Source organism: Haemaphysalis longicornis, unplaced genomic scaffold (genome assembly GCF_048455015.1).
Source record: "Haemaphysalis longicornis isolate Haplotype H1 unplaced genomic scaffold, Haemaphysalis longicornis Haplotype H1 scaffold_3, whole genome shotgun sequence".
Classification (NCBI taxonomy): Eukaryota; Metazoa; Arthropoda; class Arachnida; order Ixodida; family Ixodidae; genus Haemaphysalis; species Haemaphysalis longicornis.
In genome coordinates, this window is record NW_027526335.1 from 48585374 (window position 1) to 48612340 (window position 26967).

A 26967-nucleotide genomic window follows, 5' to 3' on the forward strand; every position below is an offset into this window, starting at 1 on the left:
TAAGCTGAAGAAGGGTAGGCATTTTATGGGCAGTATTAAAACCTTCAAAAACGTTGAAAATATTCGCGTGGGGTCGCCAAAGAATGCGCTCCGAGTATTGAGATTTCTTGATTACGTCTATCATTGGTGATATGTCGCAGCGAGAACCTCATTGTTTTCAAGCCACAATGGGGGACTGATCGGTCAGCGCTAATCTGCAGGGGTGAGGAGGCGCTGTTAGCATCCTTCTGCTCACTTGGAACAACACACGGCGATAAGTTGACCCAGCCACTGCTTCGAAATCTCAGACACCGCGATGTTGGTTACAGGTGTGCTCGTAATTCTCTCGACGTCCCTGCTGGCGACACTGCTCATGTAAGTCCCCTGCTGTTTGCGGAATCCGTCATTTTATGCATCCTTTAAGATGCCATTGACCACATTTTCTGAGAGAGTGATGAAATTTGGATGGGTAGTTGGTCTTGTGCATTTACGTTCACGCTGAAGAAACGATGCTAAAACACAACAAATGCAAGTAATCAGTTTAGAACGGAACTTTAGTCTCAAAATGTTCAAGGTTTGACGCACAGATAATAGTGTCTGAAGAGTGTCATTGTTAAGAATGGGACAAGGACGACGCACGCAGAGAGACGAACGCTATTCAACGTGTTGAAGACTACAATTCACCGGATGGGGGACAAGCACAGGACGTGAGCATAATAGATGACGGTAAAAGGCACAACAAAGTCTGGCAGGTAGGAAAGTCAAAGAACGGATCGCAATGACCAATAGGTAAACGGTCTCAAGTTCCGTTGGGATAAGTTTCTAGCAGCCAAGACAAGTAGAAAGACGGAGACGAAGCGTGTAGTCCGCGTAAGTCTCGAGCACGGTCGTGCTGAACGCAAGCACCCAAAAGCAAGAACGGAGCGTCAGCGATTGGCGCACCAGCACCACGATGACGGTGCCCAGATACGGTGCCCAGATACGCTCTCCAGCCTTGGCGGAGGGTAACGACGGCTTTGTTCAAGGTGACCCGTGGACCAGGCATCCCACGGGGTCGTTTCTACGTAACCGCACCCTGTTCCGCCGCTTGACGTCGTCGTTCCAGCTTCCGCGATCACTCACGCGCATTGTCATTGTCGTCGTCGCTGCAGTTCCCGCTGGCTGAATTGCGTGGTCAATCGCACACGTGGCCATTAATCACAGTCATTTAGACCTTTATAGGCCCAAATACTGCCGTTCAGGCTTTTATAAGTTCAATTCATATTTTCTTCAGCAGCGACTGCCAGGAAAAAGTTTGGCTTACAAGGAGAACTGCGTACATAAATTGTGCTGCGAGAAAATTATTTCATTTTCCTCGTTAAAATAAGCAGCAGAAGTATTGCCATTTTAACAAACTTGCGCTAAACATAGGATGGCCCGACACTGACACAAAAGCTATAAAAGCCATGGTAAACTAGCTCCATCATAATGTTTTGCGGCTTGAATTTAAAAACTTTTCTTGGAGTAAAATTTGCGTAAGAGCTGTACACAAGAACTTGTGTTTTATGAAAAAAAAGAGAATTTCTACTATTATTTTTACAAAGTTTGAGTTGCTAAGCGGAAGCGACGAGATGCTATTGTTCCCATAACGTTACGCTGATCAGGATATTTATTTGTGGCGCAGGTAAAGCTATCCGGAGCAGATGCATCCCGTGCTTTTCGTAAAAGAGGGCTCGCTGCAAAAATGAACTAGCATCCCTTCCTAAAGAAAGTTGAGAGAAGCGCGAAAGCTTTATAACATAAAAACTGCGTCAGAAGGGCATCAGAACCTTTCCTAAAAGTGCGTCCAACCTCCGCTGAAAGTGCGTCCAGTCAATGGTCAAGCCATCAAAGATCCCAAAAAGGGAACAAAGAACGAACCCATTAGACAATTTTTTATGAACTAAGCAGGCGCATGTAGGAACGATGTAAATGAGCACCGATACGTGGCTTATGAGATAGATGTATACTATGAAACTCCTTCCTTATCGATGTGTGTATTGTCTTATCCAGCATCCTTCCCTTTTCGCGACTTTCCAGTACACAATGGAATCCCGGTTTCGTGCAGGCGCCGTGTGTCCAGAGACCTTATTATAGATTTTCGGTTCGACCAAAAGGTTTATGGTGAAATGAATTAGTTTTCTGACATTACACCAGCGGTGGCACTACGAAAGCTTTCTCATTAAAAGTCTCAACTGAGCGGGAACATTATAAGTTGGGGTACGGGCTGTCGACGCAGCGGCTAGTGGACGATGATAATGTAACTTTACGTTTTCTCGTGCGTAGGTGCACTGTGATATGCTTCGCTGCGATTGTACGCACTCAGAAAATGCGGCACCGCATCACTGTACGGAGTGCAAAGGATGTACCTTCGCTATCCAGAAGACCGAGAAAGGTTTTCGGCCTTTCGCTTGCTTTGTAGGCATTTCCAAAGAGACGGCAAGGGCGCTCGCTGCTGAAAGAGGGCACAGTGTTGCCCCATTTGGGCATGCCGAACCAAGACTCCCGTTCATTTGGCGGTGGTTGGAAGCTGACGAAAATGTGCAGCATTTCGTATTCGAGCGATAAGTTCGACATCTTGCATGTTGCCTCCTTTTAGCGGAGACCTATACAATCCGCACAAAATGATAGCCCAGTGCTGGTATTTGAGATGAGCACATGCTTCTTTTGAAGATTTATTTTTCTCTGACTGGCTCCTACAACGAGAAGAAAGCTTGCGCTCATTCTACTTTAATCTGCCCATATTCCTGCTCCGCGTTACCAGGGCTTAGAAGCACCTGCAGCCTTACCTGTCTAGCATGCAGCGGCATAATGGGTGCTGTGGCTGTTAGACTGTTTAGGAGCCGTTGCAACAGTTGCTGTTGGGAGCCTAGGACGTGTTCAATGTATCAACAATTTTATTCCCCTTGTCGCTAATAAAAGTCACTATAAAACAAGTATGCGAGGGGACAACTTTTTAGATGAGCCATAGTATCGTCCTTGTGTTCTCCCGTCGTTCACCTGGCGAATGCGCAGCGCTTGAATCAGCGCGTTGGACGTCTGTAAGAGGCCGGCTCAAGTAGAGGATCGAGCAGTATGACTCGCTGTGACTTCTTTGTTATTATTCATAAAGAACTACAGAACGGCTATCATACGTACGACATCGTGGAAGCGAACGTAAAGTACCGAAAGTGAGTGCTTAGCCAACAAGACGGACTAGAGCGGAGAAGGATCTATTTGATAGCGTGTAATTCCGCCGTAATTCGAAGCAGCCGTAAGAACGAAAAAGCTTCGGTATAAGACAGTGTTTCAGGGGCTTTCAAAATAGCGGTGGTCATTGAACAGTGGCGTTACGTTGTGATGCTTTTCTACAGCCAAGCTCAAACACTTGCCATCAGAGCATTACAGCCGCAGCGATCACACCAACTATCACTTCCTACGCTGGAGGCCTTACAAAAAATCTCCCCGTTGAAAATTTACGCCGGCCTCAAAGGAAGGTAGCGAATATCAATGTTACACAGCCGCAGCCAGTGGCAATGTGGATATGTGTTCCGTTACACATGTAAACAACGAACACTTGCTGAGAGGTCCTGTTTACTGGTATCTGGGGTCTCCGATGTATTGGTCAAGTGATCTAGCAATGCGTAACTCGTGCTCAGGCACTATATGAACATCGTGTTGTTCTTTAAGATGGCGGCGGCGGCATTTTTCTTACTTCGAAAAACTTGGCATCCCAGGGCCGAAACCAAACCTCATCTGGGGGAACCTCAGAGAGTACCACTCAATGGTGAGTATGAGCGTCCTTGTGTATCGATTGCGGTTGCTTTTTTATGAAAGTTCCGCTGAACTCTGACTCTCTCTGGCTGTGTTACAGAGTAGAATAACCTAGATCATTCTAAACAAAGAAGGTAATCGAAATACAAGTTGCAAAGAAAAAAGGCTATCTACAGTCATGCGGTTAAGTGTTCCTGTAATAATATTGGCTATATAATGATTGCCTGCCGCCATCATGGCAGAATGTAAAGCACTATTATGCTAACTTTTCTATGTTTTCAAAACCATTGGATCAATCATAACAACATATGTGCTTACTACTGCTCATTGATTCTGTGTCCAAAGAACAAATAATAAACTGCTTCTCGTGGAATTCTGTTAACAAAACACGAAGTAGCATTTACCGATAGTCTGAGGATTCAGTGAAGACTGCATTTTTTATTAGTGAAAGAATAACCAAACGCGACTTGGTATTATCTGCACCGGTGAGCGAGCTTCACTCTAGTAGCCATGCTCAAACAAATACACACAAGGCACGCAAAAGAAAATAACAAATAAAAATGACTAAAAAAGAGTATGGCCATGCGACCCCGTAGCTGATTTCCCGCACTAAAACTTATGTCGCATAATGGTAGCTGTGAGATTGGCTGCGACCGGCAAAGTCTAATGAAAATTAAACAGGGACTACGAACTTGCAGAACGAGCTGTTTGCGCTTAACTTTCAGGCGCATTCGTTTATAACAGCAATAATGGAGGGGTGAGCAATGTCAGTTAAGAACGGACACGTAAACATTGAAGCAGCAGTGCGTACTCCGTGCACTATGCCGGTTATAGCTCCACAGCCGTCCAGCACGTTGAGATTACACTAACCAACTAGCTTAAGCGACGTGGTCTTCTGTGACTCTGCCTGTGCAGCATACAAAATGTTTCACGAAGGGAGTACTGTCAACCGTAACAAACATTATCCAGGCACAAATCCGGTCAAAAATAAAGCAACAGCGGTCCCGTGCGTTATGGTTGCGCGATCTAGGAGGACTGAGAGCAAGCAAGGTGTTCCGCCGTTCGCATCAGCTCTACTCCCCATACTTACGTTCGCTTCGGGACTCTGCCGTCTGCCCTGGATGCGTTATCGCAGACGTCATGAAACACATGACTCAGCGAAAGAATCAAAATTATTGCTGATATTGTTTGATTTATCAGTGAATAAAGCATCGTCTGGTGCCACACCAGCACTGCGGGCACCATAAAAAACGAAGTCTTTCGAATAAAACAAACTCGTATTTTGTCTGCATCGCCCATTTTAAGTGGCTATGAAACGCGTGTATTGCTGTAACGTAAATTTACCGACCAAAAACGGCAATATTTTTTATATGTCACTCAAGCTAGTAAACAATGCCACATTGCGAACAGCACCTAGAAACAGAAAAATCTATTTTGAGCAAGTTTCTCAGTTAGATGATGTGCATCCGGCTGTGACTTTGGCTCACGTGCTGTATAGCTAGTCAATTTCATTTATTCGCTTCTTAAAGGACCGAATGCATTACATAAGGAGCGGTTTGCACCAAGGTATAAGAATACATACAGTGAAAACAACTAGTTAATCAACGAAATAGACGCTTTTTTAACACAGTCTAGTCTAGAATCATTCAGAGTACAGAGCGAGAAGGTTGAAAAAGTGTCGAAGAGGCCATTCGGTAACTAAACTTTTGTAATGAGTGACCAAGATGGATACGTATTTGACAGTACGCCTTCGTCCTAAGTTCTGAAGTGAAGCTTTACGTGGCTAGGTGAAAGCGAAATCCGGCTGCCCCGTGTACGCAGAAACTTCCCCCGTGCAGCGCCATGCGGATGCGCGAAAAAAAAAATCAGTTTTGAGAGGAAATAGAAAAAGAGAGAGATAGGCGGAGCTTCTAGCTGACGTAGCTACACTCTCTCATTTACCCACATTGGCAAGTGGGAACAGCGCTTCGGAAGGAGCGACTCTCTCACAGCAGAGCACGCAATCAGGGGGCTACTGCGTGAAGCACAGCTCCAGCGACAACAGCGAGCAGTGCCGCCGCGGTGCGGGCGGAGCAGCGTCAACGTGGCACTTGCAAACACAGGCCTCATGTTACAGCTTCGCTTGTTAACCACTGTTACAGAGTGCATATGCGTATTTTTTTCTCTTTAAAAATTGTCTGACAGAGTTTTTTTTCTGCACCATCTGTCCGTCGTATTTTTTGGTTGGGTGATAAATGACTGGAAAAAGCCTGACAAGAAATGAATACATGTCTAAAGCTATATCGTATCATCAATACATTGTGTTTATGATCCGTAGACGACAAAACAGTCACCGTGGCCTAAATACAGCATAGTTTCCACAGCTAAGTGCAAAAAAAGAAATATAGGATGAAAAATGAGCCCCAAGCACCACATTTTGCGAAGTCTAAAATGAAGCTCAGTCAACATTCAGGACTGCAATTTATTTTTGTGTATGGGAATGTAGCATGCATTTATAAGTATACTATGAAACGTACTAGTAAATAATCTTGGATAATTATTATAGCGTCTGATTTGATTTTATTGATTATGAGATTTATTGCGCCGGCGCTACACAGGCGATGAGGCACACCGTAGTGGAGGGCTACGGATTAATTTTTGACCACTTGGGCAACTTTAACGTGCACCGAAATCTTGAACACACAGGCGTTTTCGCTTTTCGCCACCATCATGAAAGCGGCCGCCGCGGCTGGGAATCGAGCCCGCGTCCTTGGGCTCAAGCAGCACAACACCTTAGCCTTTCAGATACCGCGGCGGATCGATATAGTCTCTGTGTCCGTACGTGCTGCGGTGGCTTAGCAAAAAAAAGAATCGGAGAAAAAAAAATCAACTTTGCTTTCAGTGCATGGAAACCTACCTGCCAATGACCGCCTCAGTGCTCACCAATGTTCGTAGTTTCTAGGTCAGATATAGGTTTTTTTTTTCCTCGGGCAACGCCCTAGCTAGGCCTTAAATATTTCTTTTCCGATAAGCTCTCAGGTTCTGTTGCGCTCTTTGCACTGCTTCTCTCGGTTAGTCCAAAATTCTTCTTAAATGTAAATGGTACACGACACCCCACTACCTCCCCCCCCCCCCCCCCGCTTAAGCATAGCCTGGTCTTGGTTGGTACCGTCGTTGTTTTTTATGGGAACTGTTCGAATGAGCACGGCGAGCAGACTATGCTAACTTTTCTCTGGAGACTCCCGGTTAGAGAATACCTGTGAAAAATGAAACGCCATGCTTATTTATCGCCTATACGTTCCTCAAACCTGGTGCGTTGGAAGAACTAACATGTAATGGGATGTGTTTTCTTTTTGAACAGGAACTGTACAAGGTTCTCGGAAAATGGAGACAACAGTTTGGTGACATATATGGGTAAGACAGTGGTCTCAAGAGAATGCCACTAGTCACCGTCGTTAAATAGATATTCTGTTTACAAATAGCGGACGATGCGGATGCTGCATGTTGGTTTCTGATGTAAAGCATAAGCACACTTGGAAGCTCCATCTTCCATCATAAATCATGGTGATATATTTGAATCTCACAGGTTTTTCAACGGGGATGTTCCATTTGTTGTCGTCAGTGACCGCAGACTGATCGAAGAGATTCATGTGCGCAACTTCAAGAACTTCGTTGATAAAGGCGTAAGTGTTGCCTGAATTGTTTTGTTAAGATCTTTTGTACGAAAATTTGTTCGCGTTGAAACAGTCTAAAAATCCATAAAATCCGAATAGCTCTAAAACTTTAGCCCCATCTTATGAGGAAATTTGCGTTTAAGGTTACTAGATGTATTACTCTCACAAGCAGTGCCATGCGGCAACAGGAACACGTAGCACAAAAAGCATCAAACACTGATGTCGGTGTAGGATGACAAGCATCTCCAAGTTTTTTTTGCAAATGCCACTGCTTCGGCATTGTTTTTAGGCCATTCCTTAAGTAGACTAATGTTGCCCCTCCTACCACTTGCCGTGCTCTATAATTCCCCTAATAATCAGAAGAGTCTACTACAATGGTTAATTTTGCGTTCCAAACAGAAATTAAATTTCACCACCCGAAGCAAAAACCATGGTTAATAAACCAATCTCAGTACTGCATCGGAGTACATTTATTAGCAATAGCACCAATAGTTTATTTTTATGCCGACGTAAGCTGGCTACCAAACAAGTACGGATCAGCGAAATAATTCATTCTACTATCCCGCCTCTTTCATTTTAGTAAATATTCCAACGTTACCTTTACCCATAAAGTGCCTCTTTAATTGTTGCTTTCGATTCGCTTTGAGATTCGCTGTATTAGAGTCACGGCAACGTGCGTTGTATTTGATCCATGTGCTACCATTGGTGGCATACTTTGTAGCACAGGACCCGCCGCGGTGGCTCAGTGGCTAAGGCGTTGCGCTTCTGAGCACGAGGTCACGGTTTCGATTCCCTGCCGCGACGGCAGCTTTTCTGATGGAGACGAAAAGCAGAAACGCCCGTGTGTACAAGATTTCGGCGCACGTTAAAGATCCCCAGGTGGTCAAAATTAATCCGGAGCCCTCCACTACGGCGCGGCTCATCACCTGCGTTGTGTCGGCCCGTTAAACCCTACAATCAACCATTTTTGTAGCATAGGCATCGTGGAGAACACATGAATTGGCGGAAATTCTGGCCTGTAGATTACTCTCTTGCCCCCCCTCCCCCCTACCCCCCAGATCAGTCAAAGCGGAGCAGATACCTGGGGACACTGCGGAACCGGTGGCAGCAAATGCTTAGTAGATACAGAAATACTCGTAATGCGCCACATCTAAAGTGACGTCACATCGATTTTCAGAAGCAAATCGATCATATTACAAACGCACGAGCCGCCTAGCGTTAGGTGTAGCGCATGTGCGAAACCATCAATGGGCTTACACGCACGTAGAGAGTAGAGAGTAGCACCTCGCGAAGGCCGGAGAGCAAGCGAGCTGGGCGAAGAAGCTGCCACCGCTCTGCTCTCGCAAAATATCCCACCCATCTGCTGCAACCTACAAAAAGGGGGCGATCCGTCATCTTTGCAATTATGGAATTGCACATTGTGCTAGAATGAGGAAACACTGGAAACGTTCTTGGAGCCAACCACGTATGCGTTGCTTACTTGCGAAACCTCTCGGATTTCCACGCAAAAGCACTTCTTCGTAAAATAAACCACATCTTGGACAGCGTCGACCTACCCACTATCAGGACACTTTCAAGCGTATACCTATCCTGAAACCGGGCCAGTCTATTCACTCTGTGCGCAACCTCGGTCCATTCTTCTTGGCGGCGTGATTCTGTAAAACCAGGGAAAGCATGGTAAACGCAGGATTAACACCAGCTGCTGGTACCGACGCAGTGAGGCTTCTCGTATGGGCTGTGTACACAAGTCATGCTGCTAAGCCTTTGAGAAGTGCTTGATAAACAGTCTACCCAGACGCGAGGGGTGGTCGGTGCTAACATCAGAAATGATTTCACTCCGTTCCGCATGACACGGTTCTCACCAAGACCCCAGAGCTCCGCATATGCGGAAGACTTTCGGACTTCCCCGAAGCCTTTTTGCAAGACTGCACCTACCAAGGTCCCATAGCCAAGGCGACCCGCTTATACATCAGAACAACGGCGGAGTAGCCCCTCGCTCCGTTATTGTACTCTTTTTAGTATTGCCATGTATTGCCGTTTGTGAAAATTCCAAGCAGTAGCTGGGCTATACCATGACATTTATACCGGCTACGTCACCGTATAGACTTATTTACTGCGAGTAGTTAGGCTCGCCTTAGCCGGATGGCGCCAGCACCGCACTCCCCACTACTGGCCTTTTCCAGTTTCATTATCGCCATCGACTCTCATTGCCCGCTCGAAGGGCGTCGCTAGCAAAATGGGTTAGGCTTGGAGAAAAGACATAATTTAATATTGTGGACGCAGTCGGAGCTCATGTTGGTCGTCGCGAAATGCAACGGGATGTTCGAAATAGCACTCCATTGTATGCGGAAGCGTATACGAAGTCTCCGGCACGGCTCCACCAAGCGTGATTCAGTCATTCGCTCCCGATAGTTCAGTTTGTCTCTACGGTCCCCATGTGTCGGGCTTATTACGACAGGTAGATCATGCGAAGTCTAGAAAAGCAGAGAAAAAATCTTTATCGAGAACAACCGTGGCTCGGAACGTAGGCTCATTCTGCACCCTCAGCGAACATCACGTACCTTGCAAGGGAACTCTCGAGGAAAACAGTAACTGAAATCTTGATCGATGCATTTCGCTGGCAAGCCTTTGGAGGTGATTATTCTAGCGGTACATTTTCAGTGGAGTGCGATACAGAGACATAACTGAGGATGCACCAAATGGAAGTTCGCCAGTTGAAATCTCTGTAGTTATGTCCTATATATATGGTTCCAATCGGCGGAATACATGGTTATCGCAGCAAAGCCATTATTTCATGAACAAATAGAACTTGCTGCAGCAAATCTGGCAAAAATAATCCACCAATGCATAAGTAAAAATACAAACTAAGGAAATTTTCGACAATTGTCATGTCGCATATGCTCCTAATATCAAAATAGAAAAAAACACTCTCCTTCGCAGCCTTAGCTATATGCCAGCTAGCGAAGTATTTGCATGTGTTAACAAAGCTTGATTCCCCGATTTGATCGTTTATAAACTTCCCTGTAGGCGCTAAGCATTATTTGGCGATTTTGCGGGCTAGCGCGCCTAACGATGATACCCACGCATATGCGATTTTTCCGCCCACTCTGTGCGCCACATATGGCAGTTTCAACATGTGTTTCCATAGCCGCAAGTGAGCACATACGACCAGGCAACAGCTGATAATGGGGTACAGGTACACAAGCCAGACCGCGTCAGCAGTATGTCAGCTGTCAATCATAACGCTGAGCCCTGCAGCTTTTCCATCGCACGCCGTAACATCAAGAAGCGATAAAGGAGTCATAAATCACTTCCACACACACGCAGGATTACTTTTCTTTACAGCCCTTCATATTCAGAATATAATGCGTCCACAGCCAACCATTTCAGCGTAGGCCGGAGTGTCAATACTATAAGAATTTTTCAGGTTCGCCCATCGAGCCGCGCCAGCGTTCGCCTGTGCGCACGGGCTCCAACGAAGGCCACGGCGAGAAACGCGTTCTGAAAGGCCAGCCATGCGGAATGGTGTAACGCCAGCCAACACGGCCGCAACCAGGGCGCCGTGCTGTAAACGGTCTAAAGTCACATCAAGGTTCCGTCGCTGCTGAAGAAGACATTCGCAGAGTGTCACTGGACCCTGTACATGAATACACATGTTATATCATCAGCCTGTCTACCGCCACACATAAGACCGAATGCTAGGCCATTCAAGGAGGCAGACGCACAAATGCAAAACAAGGGGAGAAGGCGGCTAGTAATTGTGGATTAGAAGCTAAGATTTTTCCACGAAACTGTAGATGAGAATCCTAGGCATGCATTTTTGCGAGAATTGTAACCTTTTACTCGGTTGCAAAGAGTGTTTAGGACATGCGAGAAAACTCACACTCTGAGACTTGTTTAAAACCTTATACGAGGTATAAATAAAAGTCAAACTAAGCAGGTCGTGCAAGGCTCGCTGGTATCTTACACCGCATGCGAACTGCCCTGCCACCCTGTCTGTCGTGCGCACGCGTTTGCACTCGAGAGGCTGTTACCCGAGGCAATCCACATTTGATGGGACTTCCCCGTTACAACCACCTTGAAACGCTCAAGAGCTGCATACTCATTTTTACTTGTCGGAGGTTCGAGACAATGATCATAACAAGCAAGGTGCCCGGCTTCGCGCCACAGTCATCGGCCTCGACCAGCTAGTCTTCAAGTCTTTCGCCGGCTAGTCTTCAATACCAGCGGTCTACCATAACCCTGGCGAAGTCATTGCCGAGAAAGCTGTAAGGACTTTACGTTTCATTGTGTTCCCGCACACCGCGACATCCTTGGAAATGAGAAGGTAGGCGGTAACATGCACGGATTTAAAAATGCAGCTAAATACAGAGATAAAGTTCTGTTGTCCATTTATTACACTGAAAGACTCAAGAAAAAAGTTACCAAAAGATCTTGACGCGTATACCAGCCCCTAGGGTACAGGGCTCCAGTTGTCAATTAAACATTAACATGTAGTTTGCAGGCAACTGCCGCAACCTTGGTAAACGCACATACGAAAAGAAAGAGTTTACCGGGCAACGCATACAATTTCGCGCACGGCAAACTCCGTACAGTTAAATTTCCTCAAGACTTAGTACATAGCAGCCCACCAAAAAAGGAAAACAAAATATGCGCAAGGGACAAAGCTGACTTGACACACTCTCGGTGCTAGCAAGGAACCCCTGCCAAGTCATAACGACGACGCCTTTGCCGTCGTCACGTATCCAAAAACTGCAACGAAAGCTACAACCAAACGATAAATTCAAGCGGGGACACCGTTTACATCGCTTTGGCTCTAACGCTTTTACCGCCGCAGGCCCGCTACCACTGTCCCGAGCACCTGCAGCGCTTTCCACACCAGGGCTCACCTGAAGCCTCTACTGCGGGACTGCGCTCGCTGCAGTATTCCTCGGTATCGTACCCTCACCAAGGGGTGGCAGGGACGGTGTCCCATGTCTCTTTAGTCCCGGTTCTGTCCACCGCCGCAAGCCTGTATACTTTCAGCATGCTACTAGGTTGTGATGTGCCCTGCAGCTCTCCCTCCTGGACCCCGCAGCACCAGTTGTTAGCGACCACGTATGCCGCGATGCGAAGGATACGACGACAGTTACGGAACCAAGCTACCACAGTGGTGACTCCAGGTCGCTGACTTAGTCAACTGAGGCATACATATTCCTTCCCACTCTTTCCTTTCTTTGCAACACCCCTTCCAACTCTATGCTTGCCTATAGTAGCTCCTTAGGGCAGCAAAATGGAATATTCCCATTCTTACAAACTCCCTCGCACGTTATTTTCGTATACATTATAGACGAATCAATATCCGAAAGCGCGGGAGTGCGCTCGACTTTTTCAGAAGTGGATAACGCTGGAGTGGTCGAAATAAAGCTAGGGTGGTCAAAGCTGTGCCAGTTATTCTGCTAGCAAGATTGCGCAAAAGACGTACTGGTGGTCACCAGCCCATTGAAGGCCCAAAGGCAAATGCTTCCAGCTTTCAAAAACGGTTGTACCCTTCATTTCCGCAATAATTCATGCCGCCTCCATTTTGTTTTCAGCTCACAATGGTGATAGACCAGATGCATCCTATTTTGAAAAAGTCCATAATGCACATCTGTGGATCCCCATGGAAAAATATCCGCACAGCGGTGGCTTACGGGCTTACTGCAAGCAAGCTGAAGCTAGTACGTATGCGCTTTCCACGAAACATTTATAAGCAGTTGTGACGGTGATGCATTTAAATCGTGCTGCAGATTCCGTTAAAGTCATCACGCGAACAGATGAGGTTACGTTAGCTGTCTCCAACATTGCCTAAACTAGTGCAAATTGTGCTGACCACAGCGCTATGCTTCTAAACTAAATATTTATTGTTCCTTCAAGGTTTCGTGACGTGGCAGCCGAGATACTTTGGCGCTGTAGTTACTGGAGTTGATTGAAGGTTTCTTGTGTCCGCCGGCAAATTTCATTATGTCAGCCCCAATAAAACCTGTGTCCAAAGAACGCGTTTCTCTCATTCGACTCAATTCAGAACAGCGCCATGCAATAAGAACACAGTAGAATGCAATTGAAGCCAGAGCAATGCGATACAATGCAAAATTCAGTAACAAATACCCCACATTGCATTATCTTACCATGAAACACAATAGAACGCACTGTTGGGCTGGTATACAGTTCTCGTTTAGCGGGTAAATTTTATAATCTCAACCTAATTAACTGTTTCGTTACATCAGCCTCTAATCATACATTTTCTTGCTAAAAAAAGACAAGAGCATAAAAAAAGGTTACAATACCCTGTTTCTCTGTGTAAACACAGCTTGTGAGTTTTCAGATTTGTGGTTGCCTTGTGCTAAATACTGGTAGTTAATAATTCTTGTTGGCGCTCCGCAGCTTTTATATACGACGCAGCGGAGGACGAAAAACTGAACGCACAGACAAACTGCTCTCATGTCGTCATGAGAACTGGCTGAAATCCATTGTTGACCTCTTCAACGCGGATAGGTGTTCATTGACTTTACGTACTTCGAGGTGTTAAAATGGCTCGCTTCACCTTACATCTTGTCCTAAGTTTTGTTTAATGTGTTACAGGGCAGCCTATTGTTGTATGCGCAGTGAAAAAAATAGTGACTATTTGTACGTTTGCATCTGTACTTTACGTGTGACAGCGCTTAGTTTGTCAAAGAAGTCCTCACTCTTGAAGACGTGTCTTGCAATGTAAAAATTTCATCAGCGACAATGCTGACGCCTGACTGCATGCCCCAGAAATGCCCCATTCGACGCTCTCGTTACATTTAACCCATTTCAAACTTATCATTGTTAAAGGCAATGATAGTATTTATTTAAGGACCATGCTCAACCATGCTTAAAGACCAGCCACCTTGTACCATCGAGGAACACATAAAATAAACAGAGTAGTTTTCCAGCCAGAAGCATCTATTTGAAGGAAATGAGCTCACGTCTATTTCTGTAGATGATGAACCACATTCAAGAAGATGCGGATATCTTCATCGAGTCTATGGAAAAGTACGCCGAATCCGGCGAGGAAGTCCACATGCTGCGCAAGTTTGAAGAACTGTCCATGGACTACGTGGCAAGAGGCGCCTTCGGCATCGATGAGCGTTTCCAGGGAAAGCCCGACCACCCCGCAATTGCTGTCGCCAAAGCTTCATTTAGAGGGGCCATGATTGGCCCTTTTCACATGATCGCACGTAAGGGACCAGTATACGATGGCTATGCATTTTGTCTATGTGTTTTGTCAAGGAATCATCCTTAATAAAGCTTCCGCTAGCTTAAGGTACTCACTCCGCGATTTTGCTATGAATAAGAACCTGGATAACTAAGTTGGGTTGCATCCCTTACGAACTAAGTGTGACTGTTGGACAACAGAGTAGATAATAAATAACGCTCGATAGCTGAAGCCGAGTCCCGTAATGCCCCATCTCCGACTCTGTTTCTTGCTATGTTGAAGGCACCGTACCTGTAAACAACTTGTAATGTGCGGCACCCTGCGAAGTTACTGGTGCTTTATTTTTTCATACGAAGCTTGTGCAATCACTTGCATTGTAGTTTATGGAAATATTGAAACCGAAGCATTCTACGCAGAAGTTCGAACAAAAGCAACGGCCCCCTGATAAGGTAATATTGCTTATGCTGACATTTTTTTCTTCTTTTAGAGTGCACTACAACTTTTGGAGCACTTATGAAGCCATTTTACTGGCTCTCACAATGTCTGTGCGAATACTCTTTCCAAACCCTGACCGACCAGACTGCCGAGATAATTCAGATAAGGAAGCAGGATCCTTCGGTGAGTAAATCCAGTTTCTTTCTTAGACATTTTAACTCGGTTTTAAACTATTTCGAGTAAGCTTTACTTGCGAAGGAACTGAACTTACAATTTTATTAGTTCAGGGGATGGTCTGGTTTTGATGCAGACGATTCAACATGCAAACGATAAACAACACCAGTATTTACAATATAATTGAATCGTTTTTAACAACGCTGAAACATCAACTTGCAATTGAAACTTTACTTACTTGCAGTCGCAATGGAAACTTTTAAACCTGTAATTTCATACAAACTTTTATTCTTGCTTGTTTTCCCCCTTTGACAGCTTAGAAAACCTGACATCTTGCAAAATCTACTCGATGCTGAATACGTCGAAACAGAGTTCAAGAAGGAAGATTCAAAACAGTCAAATGGTAACACAAAGATCATTTTAATCTATGAAAAGGTCGTCCACGTGGCTGCATTTGGAAGAGTTAGTTCGAAGAAGGTGTTTGTCTTTATTTCCCCGTTACAACATATCATCATATATGTGAGTGTGGTAAATTTATTTAAAGGGGTTGCTCCAAGTTTTTTATTATCTACCCATTTCTCGGCAACCCTCCACTACCACATAATTGTGCGGTCATCGTAGATACTTCTGTACACCACATTAGGTATTGAAGCTTGTAAGAAACACCTGAAAATTTAGCTAGTAAATCTATTAATGGTTGGAAAATCGTTAGCGGCACTCGTACAGGGTTGCAAAATTTTGCTATTGGTAGGAACGTAGGTTCTCGGGTGGATTTGCGGTGATAGTTACAGCAGCCGTCACAATCTTACAACCGATTCAGAGATTGCCGTTTGGCGGTTACGTCAACACGTCAAGGTCGTCCTGGCCGAAGATGTCGCTCGCACCCAAAAGCTCCAGGCCGCCATCTGAGGGGGAGGAATCCAGGAAGATCCCCACTTCTCCTTCCTCCTTTCAGGCAGTTTTGGGCAAAATGAAGTTATCATCATCATCATCATCATCATCTGCCCCATTTCCTTGCAGGCCAGTTTTAAAACATGAGCCAGTGGCGATGACCGTTGCAGTGGCGCACGCAAGGTTACTTCCCCACGTTCAGTTTGCCTGCGACGTTATCACACGCACCCCATTTCTTACAGGCCACTTTGGAAGATTAGCCTGTGATGATGACAGCCGCAGTCAGTATCCTGGTCAATTCAACAATATTTATTGGCAGTAGCGGCAAGATAACCACTTACGCATGCGCTTTTGTGACTACACTATAAGTGACACTCGCGCATTCTTAGATCTCAGGAGAAGGCATAGGCGCCCCTCTAACTTTTATTACCCTTATAGAGCCTGAATGGAAGCTATGTCAGTTCCAATCCCTACTGCAGCTTGAGAGCTGTTGTGACCTTTGCAGGGGTAGCCACCATAGCAGAGGTATCTACTGTTGTACAGCGTTGATCGTTTTAGCTGTCCCCCGTCAGGCATACGTAGCCACCGCGTTCTTAACTGCCCTTTGCAGGAGTTCCCAAGTCCAGAGCCCTAACTACAGAAGAAGTTGTCACCACAGCTTCAATACTTTTTGCTGCGGGGTAAGATACCATTATGTTTACCTCGTTGACATTAAAATATAGACTGCAACATATATGCTACGCTGATAACGATAATTTAAATCTTCTAAAATATAAAAATGTGGTCCGATACGTTCACCAGCCTGGGTGCCTTACATGTCTCGCCGAACAGCCGCTCAAAACGAGTTGTAAGAAATAGGCGGGATGTGAAATACTCTTCACTTTGTGAGACGACGGGCCTGATGTATGGGCCTTGTTTATCGGAGTAAGTGTATATCTTGGAATACAGTCAATCAGCAAGCTTATTGGTCTTGAAAAATAGTTTTCTGCGCATGGCACTGTGTTGCTCGTTAAAATGCAAGAAAACTATCGCATGAAAAGTCCTTTTTTTAATGGTTAAATTGCATTGAGCTGCATAATAACATAGATTCTGCCTATAAATTTTTATTCAACAAAATACCCTTCAAAAATTGACAGATGGTTCATCTGCGTCAAGCACTGGCATACACGGAAAACCGCGTAAAGGCGTGCCTTAAGGTGTAGCCAACTGCGGGTGTGTACCCTGTGGCCATGTAAGACTTCAGTAGGCTCCAGAGTACGCAAGCAGGCTTCTGCGCACGGGAACTGATTTTTTGTGGTGTACCCTCTTCATGCTTGCGCTCAAAGGAATTGATTGATGCATTCGTTGGTTTCTTTGTGAGTGCTCCCTAACGCATCAAGGCATTTGCACCTCTTTGCGCATGTAATACTTTGCTAGAGCAACAGCAACAACTTTCGCGATGCGCCGTTAGGCGTGACATTTTTTTTTGTCTTACGGCGTCAACCAGTTCCATGATTTGAAGCGCAACAAAAAACACGGACAAAGAACAGAGTAGGCGACACAGAGTACACAAGCGCCTGTCTCGTCTACTGTGTTTTTCGTTCCTGTTTTTTGTTGAGTTTCAAATCATGGCAACTATTCACCAACTAGCCCAGCAAGAAGTTCTTCTCGGCGTCAACCCTATTGCTACTTCGGGTACAGTGAGTACAGAGAGTACGTTTTTGATGAGTACCAGTCGGAACTTGAAGTGCGGCGCCTTGGATAGAATTAGGTATAAAGTCAGGTAATCTTTAAGTGACCCTTACGGCGTGTCACCCAAGTAATGCCGTGCTAACTCCACGTCGAGTTTCAGTGCGGCGTTAGACAGTGCCGTCCGATACCGACTTGGCTTTGCGAAAGATATTTACACAGTGGAAAATACAGAAAATTTCTCGAAAGAGGCATTACGAATTTTCTGTGAAACCGCTAGGCGTAGACCAATAGTCCGTAAGCACTAAAGCTCTCGTCAGCAAACAAAACAGGGCGATACCTTTAGAGAAAAAGTATCGTTGCTTTGGCAGTAAATATATGTTTAATTTGAGGCTCAGCAGCTACTATTTATTGTATAAACTGCAGAGGTAAATTTTATTGAGTGCGCTTCACCTGAGATACGTTTCTTGCACAACGCCAATTTTTTTCTATTTTCAATGAGGTGAAATTTTTTTAATGCAGATTCGAAACAACAGCCACGGCTCTCAGCTACGTGGTCTATGTCCTCGCCGCGCAGCCGGAAGTTCAAGAAAGACTTCGACAAGAAATCGCCGATGCTGCTGCTGTTAACGTAAGCGACGCGTTTCTCTGCAGAGCTTAATAACGGACCTGACGGGGAAAATTCGATGGCGCACCGCAATTGCGAAAATGCTTGCTTTGTAGAATGGGGCTGTTCTCTACTTTGCGCATGTGAAAAAAAATTCTTTAAATCCCCCATCCAAAAAGCAACCTTGAGGTTTACTTTTCCAAAGAGACTCACGAAGAAGGCGTATTTATGAAACGCCAATGCGACGAACAGTACTTCAGTTCTTCTAGCATCCGACAGATAGCGGGTATTCTAATTTTGGTAACACTACTTGCATACAGAATGCCACAACTCAGAAAATGTATCTTTTTAAACGCCAATACCTGGGTAATGCTAACAAATACAGATAATATGCATTTCTGCAAGACGTCTAAGGGCCCATTTCAATGTCAATGCCATTCAATTATCTTCTGATGCCTGGCATTGAGCTCAGCCCACACACCAGTTTCAGGTCCGGTTATGCCTAAAAAGTGCTGTTTTTTTTTCAAATTGTGCACAAATAGGAGCTGTACTAACGTGGCTTCTGTCTGCTCTATATTGAATATATTTAGGAGGGTGCTCTTGATTATGAAACCATAATGAAGCAGACGAAGTACTTGGAGCAAGTGGTGGACGAGGTGCTACGCCTTTATCCCCCTGGCCTCACGTAAGTAAAGCAGAGTCAAAAGCAGTTAAAGAGCTGGCAATGTTCATCTTACGTGACTAAAGCACGTCGACTGCTCATTCCAAATAACCCACACCATATTTTTGAACAGCATCATAATACCGTTACTCTCCTTTCCAATTTTCCGTTTGTTCGCCATTTTCTCCAAACGCCATCAGAACCTTAAAAAATGCTTCAGGCGCGAGCTTAGTGGAGTGCGCGCGTGGTATTCGAAGTCATCAGCCAGAGTCTTAATTGAGAAGTCCGGTTTGACGGAAAAGTCTTTGTCTGCTACGAGCTAAGTCGAATCGTACCCATTGAAATTGAGCTAAGTCGAATCATGCCCATTGAAATTCACTCGAAGTTCATGGCTTTCGGTACGTGCTGCACCAGGTTTCGGGAACCTGAGAAATAATGAAAATGCTCAGAACAAAAAATAGCTTTCAGAGTAAGTTCCTGTTCCCATGTGTGAAAACTACGATGCTGCCCATTCAGAGTTACCATGTCGCGCCAAGGGGGCACTTGAGAGTAAAGATTTTACATCAGCGGCGGAATTCCATGGACGAAGTAAAACGTAAACTGCTTTACGCCTTGTTGCTACGGTAGTGTGCCCTGAAGCGAAGTTTTTCTTGGGCTACCCAAACATGAAATTTTGGTCTATCTGTCTGGTTGCCTGTCACTGACCAACCAGTTACCAACGTTTGAGTAACTGCAAAGTCACGGATCAGTGACCAGTGACCAGTGAATCACAAGCGACCTCTGGGTGTGATGGGACGGGTGAATCACGTTATCCAAAAGTGGAGCTGAAAAGAAATGGAGGATTGCGAGAGAGGGGTAGAGGGGAGGAAGCGGCGGATGGAAGCTAGGGATAACGGAGGGTATTAAATGGAAAGAAGGGGACTAAGAATTGGAGAGGAGGATATGAATGGTGAGGAAGGCAGGTGAAGGGAAAAAGAGGACAGTGAGAGGTGCGAGTGCTTGAGGGGGGCAGAAGAGAAAGCATGGGGGAGAAAACTCGGCGAGAGTGAGAGGTGTTTTCCAGCAGTCCGGAATAAACGCTTTCGTCTTCAAACGACATTGGCAGGAGGGTACGTAGAAACGCGGTAAACATTTTCTGCTGTACTGGTGGTATTAAGTCCCTAAGACCCACCAGAAATTGCGCTGATGACAGTGGAGGCTGCTCGACATGAAGAGTATACAGCGCGCGCAAGTACTGGGAAACTTAGGCTTAGTAGTGACGGCATTTTGGTTGTCACTGTTGGTTGATCCTGGTGCTGAGTGTTTGACAATATGCAAACTACAGGCACACATCATTTACAAATAGTAAATGAATAAATTGCTTCAGCAAAATTATTCAATCAAATTTTTTCCATTATTTGAAGTCGTCAGGTAATAGAAAATTGCTCAGTCGGGACGGTATTATCAACGCTTCTTTCGTAGAGCACTTATAAACCTCCACCTTGCCCTGTTAACCGTGATTGGATCGGGCTGAGGCGTGCTAGACTTTGAAATGGCCCGTTCAGCTGTTCCCGAATCGCATATAGTTGGATAAAATTGATTCGATCGCAATTGAAGTGTCCTCCGGGGAACAAAGTTCTAGTTTATACAAGTTTATATGAGTTCTAACATAAACTATTGATTTAGCAAAAATTTTTGTTGTCCTTGCTTTAGACTTTGGTGCGCCTTATACAATTCATTCCCATCTACGCGGCGGCTGCGGCGACTTGCAAAAATGTCCGTCGTGTACATAAAAAATACAGAAACCAGACACCTTAAATTTTACCCAGAGTACAAAGAAAAGCGATAAATCTTCTGCTTCTATCATTTTCCAGTGCCTAAGCTAACAGCTACGTATGCGGCTTAAGCACCCAATGTATGATTGAAACACCCGAAAGAAGCAGTGGAGTGTTTTATATCTTTCAGATTTAGGTTCGATTTGATTGATCGCACTTAAGATATACCTTCTTGTTTTTGTCTTTTGTTACTTACAAGAGTCATTATCCGCAGATGTGTGAACAGAAGAGCCAAAGAAGATTTCGAATACAACGGCATCATGTTCAAGGCGGGAACGTGTTTTATGGTGCCGCTGTACCAGGTTCAGAGGGATCCAAGATACTGGACCAACCCCTCGGAATTTGATCCAGACAGGTTATATGTGATGTCTTGTTTTCTTTTTTGAAGCTTCCAGTTTTTTTTAGTTTGAGTAAGATAGGGAATTGAGCCAATCAGTCTAGTAGTAACCACAAGTGAGGTGCAATGAAATAGGCAGAATGCCGCCCAAAGTTCTAACGAAAGCTCGCTCCTATAGCAATACAACAGGAAGTGAAAGCGGCATGGGAAAACGAAAATGTCATATTTACTAGTGCCCTAGCTGGACGCTTTCAGCTTCAGTAGTAGCGCCTGAAAAATAGAAATTCCTGCTCCTTGTTTTATTGCCTGAATAAGATGCACTAAAAAAATCCCATGGGCCCCTTCTACATAGAACTGCTGTGGAATTTTTGTATGGGAATCAGCTCAAAAAGTGAATGAAAAGCGGGGAAGTTACTTGTAGGAATGATGTGAATAGGTAGGTAAATAAACCATTATGACTAATACAACGGTTGAGGTGACGACCGCAGTTTCAACGCAGAACCGCATGATAAGTCAGTGGTAGGGAGAGCCTCGCGCTTTTCTTCAACGCTTTGGAAGCAATTGCTGCCGCTGCGCAAGCACTTTACAAACGAGCGGTGCGATGACGGGGTTTTTAGCAGCCCGACGCTTCTGTGTTACTTTCTCTTCGTGATTTTTCCGCAAGGAATATGACCAGAGACGATCAGAAAAAAAGAAGACGTATGAAAGAAAGAAGATAGATAGGAAAACCAACGTAAGAAAAGAAGATGAATTGTGTAGCAGGAGGGAAGGAATGTAGGAAAGCAAGAATTCTGGTTTTGTGAAGAGATTTTGATGGAGGCTTGTAGCGTGACTTGTCCTGCACCGAACAAGGTTGCAGTCGTCAGATTAACCGGTCACAAACCGACTTCTCTTGGGGCATTGTAGCGAGTGATATTTGCGCCTGAGCATATCCGTACTAGATGTTGTGCATTCGCCCCCGCCACAGCAGCCCGACCCTTTACACATATTTCTGGATAATCTCGTGCGAGTCTTCAAGTTCATGTAACTGAATTTGTGAGGGCCACCCTAGCCTGGAGGCTCTGCAGAGAAAATTCCTCCACCCGAGGAAGGTTTTGGGGAAATAGCCGACACACGGGGGAAGTAGGGCATGTTTCTACTGTCAGGCCAGGCATTTTGAAGCTAGAAGAAAACAGGGAACTTCCCCAAGTTCTTTTCCATACGGTGTCCGTGTTACTTTTGCTTTGCAGTGGCGTGTGTCCCCCGGTATCGCGGCAGGCATGCATTTTGCCGCACGCATTCTGAGATAGGTGCATACTGTGCATTCTGCTATAGCCACTCTTGTTAAAACTGGCCGCCTGAGCATTCCATAGCCCTTCCCTTCACTCTTCGCGCCCTTCTTGTAGACACGTGAAAAGCGCATGTGTCCGCAGCGGCAAATTGCGATTGGAACTTTTATTCCAAGCGTCATTACACGGGCAACAATCTTCTTTCTGCTGCAAATAGATAAATGAAAGCTTTGATAGCCCCGTTGCGGTGGTTATAATGTCTCCTGCCATTTAAAAGAAGGCTTCATCCAAATAGTAGCGGGTAAAACAATAACTGGGAGCGTATGCACACAGAGTATGGCTTCTTTTTTCAGTGGCATGATGTGTGCCCTTTTTTATGGATAGAAACATTAGCTTCATGCGCCCCCCGGACATGCAGCTCAGGTTTTACACGACGTGCTCTTATGCGCATTAAGTATCTTTGTTTTATCACAATTGAATTTAGTTTCATCAAATGCGCAGGTTTTCCGGTGATAATGACGCCGTTCTGAGGCACATGCCGTTTGGTGTGGGACCACGTAACTGCGTCGGGATGAGGTTGGCGCTGTTGAAGATAAGGTATACGATTGCCAGATTGTTACAGAAGTACCGCCTGGAGCTGGGACCGTCTCAAAAGGTAACCTATAATGTTTAATGTTTCACGGCTTGTTGTTTGGAAACGCCGCTCTAATTTTATCCGCTATTGCCCTTGCGTCTTTTACCTTGGCCTGAAGATAAAGTAACTCTTTTTAAAATGAAATCCGAAAACCATTGAAATCATCCCTCTTGGCTTTCGCCTCAGTATGAAATGACGTGTTCGACTGACACAAAAAATCTGAAGAGCAGGTTGCCAGACAGAGCTCACTGAATATGTTATTGCGAGAACTTGAAGCACATCAGCTGCCCTTTCATCCCGACATCGTTTGACCGCGGATTATGCAAAAACTTTTCTGGACTGTTCCTCTCGCTTTACCGTACAACGCATATAAAAAATAAACCAATAAGAACGATACATATCCATGCTTCGCGCTAACATTTCGGAGCATATGTGGACGCCACCATCTTTGGGCGAACTTGTTTAAGCAGAAACAGCCGTCGTTTGAATGCAAAATCACTTATTTTCAAGCTCATGATTTGTCTTTATGCCCAGCGCCACCCAACAGCCGATCTTCAACATTTAAATTTCTTATAGTTACGACATGGCACTTTCAAAACGAAGGGCAAGCAGCTTTTAAAAATTTAAATAGGTTTCTTCAAGGTTCGAAATCAAGGGGTTTCAAGATAATTTAAAGAAATTCAGAGAATTGCCTACTTATGCATACCATTCTTACGCCGGTTGTGAAGAGTGTGAGTTCTCTGGAGCCAAATATGGCTATGATCAGCGAAATACATCGGATTGTTTTATTCTCTGTAAGTTTTCTTCGGCTTGTTTTCACCGATGATGTAAATATATAATATCGTAGCCACGAAGTGCGGTTACTTCGCTAATTGTTCATTTTTTTCCCGAAAAAGCGGGGGTACTGCAGAGTTGGCGCTTTTACGCTATTTTTACACGTATTTACACGCGGACCTCTTTCTTTTGTTTTTAGGATTTTGTGGGAGATGTATCAGATGCAAATCTCTGATTTTGTCAGGTCGGCTTGCGAAAATTTTCTTTTTTCCATTTTTTACATCTTGGTTTCTAAAATTCTTTTCGACCTATTGGTTCCATTGAAACTATTAAAGCGATTACAGCTGTTTTTTTTGCCAAATTTTAATTGTTTGCGGAAACTGAGGGCATTACACAGTTTTTCCTAAATTTCGCCATTTCTTTTTTCATATTTTGATCGTTTTTTGCAGACTTTTTGTGTTTATTCCCAAATTTGGCCGAACGAGGAGGGGGTAGCAAGAGATGCAGAAGATGAAAATTTTATTTTTTTCGATTTGTATTTCTCGGTTCTTGAAAATTCTGTTTCACCGATTATCACCATTTACGCTGTATAATGATTACAGATGTTTTTTCCGAAATTTACATTTTTTTGTGGAAATGCAGGGCGTACACAGTTGATCGCCATTTTCGTCAGTTTTTAGACGTATTTGAAAGTTTTTTAGTGGACTATTCATACTAATTCCTGGGTTTTGACTGGAGATGTATAAGATGCATAGTTTTGATTTGTGAGGTCACTTTTGGGAAATTTTTTTTTCTTAGTTCTTGATATTTTGAAATTCTGCTCCACCAATGACATTCCTTGGCGCTAATATAACGGTTATTACTGGCGTTTTTTAGCCAAAGCTGTATTTGCGTGGAAATTCAGGCGTTTTGTGGTTTTTCGCCATTTTCTTTTTTTTCGTATTTCGGACGTTTTTTCGGGGCTTTTGCTATTATTCTTGGGCTTTAGGGGGAGATGTATAAGATGAATATTTTTTATGTCTCAAATGATATTTGTAAAATTTTCATTGTCTGTATTTTTTGTATTTCTTGGTATTTAAAAATTTGTTGGATGAATGATCTCTATTAACGCTACTATAACAATTACAGGTGTTGTTACGTCTGATTTGCATTTCTTGTGGAAATGCAGGGCGTTACACGGTTTCTCGCCATTTTCACCATTTTATATTTTTATTTTGATCATTTTTTCAGGGAATTTGTTTGCTTAGCCTTGGGGGGGGGGAGAGGGGGTGGAGGGGAGGTGTGTAAGATGCAGATTTTCGGTTTTGTCAGTTCATTTTTGTAAAAATTCTATTTTTGTATTTCTCAGTTATTTATTCAAAATTATGTTCGACCAATTATCTCGATTTACGCTGTTGTAAGGATTACTGGTGTTTCTTTTTTCGCCCAATCTGCATTTTTGTGGAAATGCAACGTGTTGCACGGATTATCGCTGTTTTCGCCTTGTTTATTCGTATTCTGAACAGTTGACAGCGGACTTTGTTAAAATTTACTCTTGGGTTTTGTTGCGAGCTGTATAAGATGCATTTTCTTTTATTTCGGTGAGATCATTTCTGTGAGAATTTTTTTTTATTTTTCCTATTTCTCGATTTCTTAAAATTCTGTTCGGCCAATAATCTCAATTACGCTATAATAATTATTGGTGTTTTTTCACCTAACTTGCATTTTTGTGAAAATGCAGGGCATTACACGGTTTTTCGCCAGTTTCGCCAATTTCAAATTGGTATTTTTAGGACATTTTTCATTTTTTCTTGTCTTTGTGTGTGTGTGTGTGGGGGGGGGGTGATGGGGGGAGATGCATTACAAGAACTTTTTTGTTTTTGTCATGTCATTTTGGTGAAAATTTTTCTATTAGATTTTTTCTTATTTCTTGGTTTTACCAAATTACTTATCTCCATTTACGCTATTATAATGATCATCGTTTTTTTCTTTTTCACCAAGTCAGCATTTATATGTAAATGCAGGGAGTTGAACCGTTTATAGCCGTTTTCGACATTTTTTATTCATATTTGAAACGTTTTTTGGGAGGTCTTTGTTGTTTATTCTAGGTATTCGGGGGTAAATATACAAGATCCATATTTTTTACTTTGACAGAACAATTTTATAAAAAAATTTTTGTTTTTTTTTCTTTTTTTTTTCATTTTTCTCCATTTACCCTATATAACGATCACAGTTTTTTTTCACCAAATCTTAATTTTTGTTGTAATGCAGGGAATTACACGGTCCTGACTGTGGGAGTACTCGGGAACCAATGCTACGTGTTAAAAGTGGTTAGCAGTAAGACGCTGTAAAATTGCTTAAGGTCCCAGACCTATGTTTGGAACTGAACACTAACTTTATTCGTTGTGAACAGCTGGGATGAGTGCTTTTAGCTAGGTGCTTCATGGACCTAGCATTAGTACTTATTAACTTAGGGGAGAAACATCCGACGGCGAGGCTTACTGTGTACCTATTTGCTGTCATAAATCATAATCTTTTGGAGGAAGCCAATGAGCACTTTGTACGTTGTTGGACTGGCCAGTACAGTAATAGGCACTAAAAGGTCTACTCTGCATATTGCAACATAGCATAACGTTGTTAATTTTTCCCCCGCTCCCAGGGAACAATGGAAGTGGGACAGTACGCGATGGTCTCGACACCAGCAAGAGGTCCCTGGATCGTGCTTCACAGACTGGATGATGGCAGCCGCATAAAATGATCTTCTATAGCGTTCATCATACGCAAGGATTGACAACAAAAAATAAATAAGAATACCTAATAAATCAGTTACGCGGAATCAAGTGACAGCTGTTTTGTTGCTATTGGAACTACATTCCAGTCTCTAATGGACTCTTGTTCATGCACAGGAGACCACATGGGTTTCTTGTCTTCGGCCTCAATATTGGCGTCTCATTCAGGCTTCTGGTCGTAAATTTCGGTAAAACAGCTTCAAAAACAAACCAGGGTAGTTATAGCGCAGTTGAGTTACGGACAGGAGATAACACCCATAGAGCATGATGTTCAAGCGTACAATAGAAACCCGGTCAGAGCTATGCCGACTATATTTGGAATTTACTGATGGGAA

At 44.1% G+C, this 26967-nt stretch overlaps 1 protein-coding gene across 3 annotated transcripts; it reads left to right on the forward strand.

Moving 5' to 3' along the window:
- The first annotated feature begins 216 nt into the window (after nt 1-216).
- On the forward strand, nt 217-26673 carry LOC144174433 (cytochrome P450 3A14-like). 3 transcript variants are annotated; one of them, XM_077703148.1, is made up of 14 exons: nt 217-354; nt 3667-3763; nt 7091-7143; nt 7316-7412; nt 12977-13102; nt 14386-14623; nt 15089-15219; nt 15526-15613; nt 16712-16781; nt 18292-18400; nt 18967-19061; nt 21066-21206; nt 22958-23111; nt 26503-26673. In XM_077703148.1, the coding sequence occupies exons 1-14, from the start codon at nt 296-298 to the stop codon at nt 26599-26601; spliced, it is 1557 nt and encodes a 518-aa protein (XP_077559274.1). In that variant the 5' UTR covers nt 217-295; the 3' UTR covers nt 26602-26673. The 3 variants fall into 3 exon arrangements, with proteins under 3 accessions (XP_077559274.1, XP_077559275.1, XP_077559276.1); XM_077703149.1 differs by lacking the exon at nt 12977-13102; XM_077703150.1 differs by lacking the exons at nt 7091-7143; nt 7316-7412.
- Nucleotides 26674-26967: the final 294 nt, after the last annotated feature.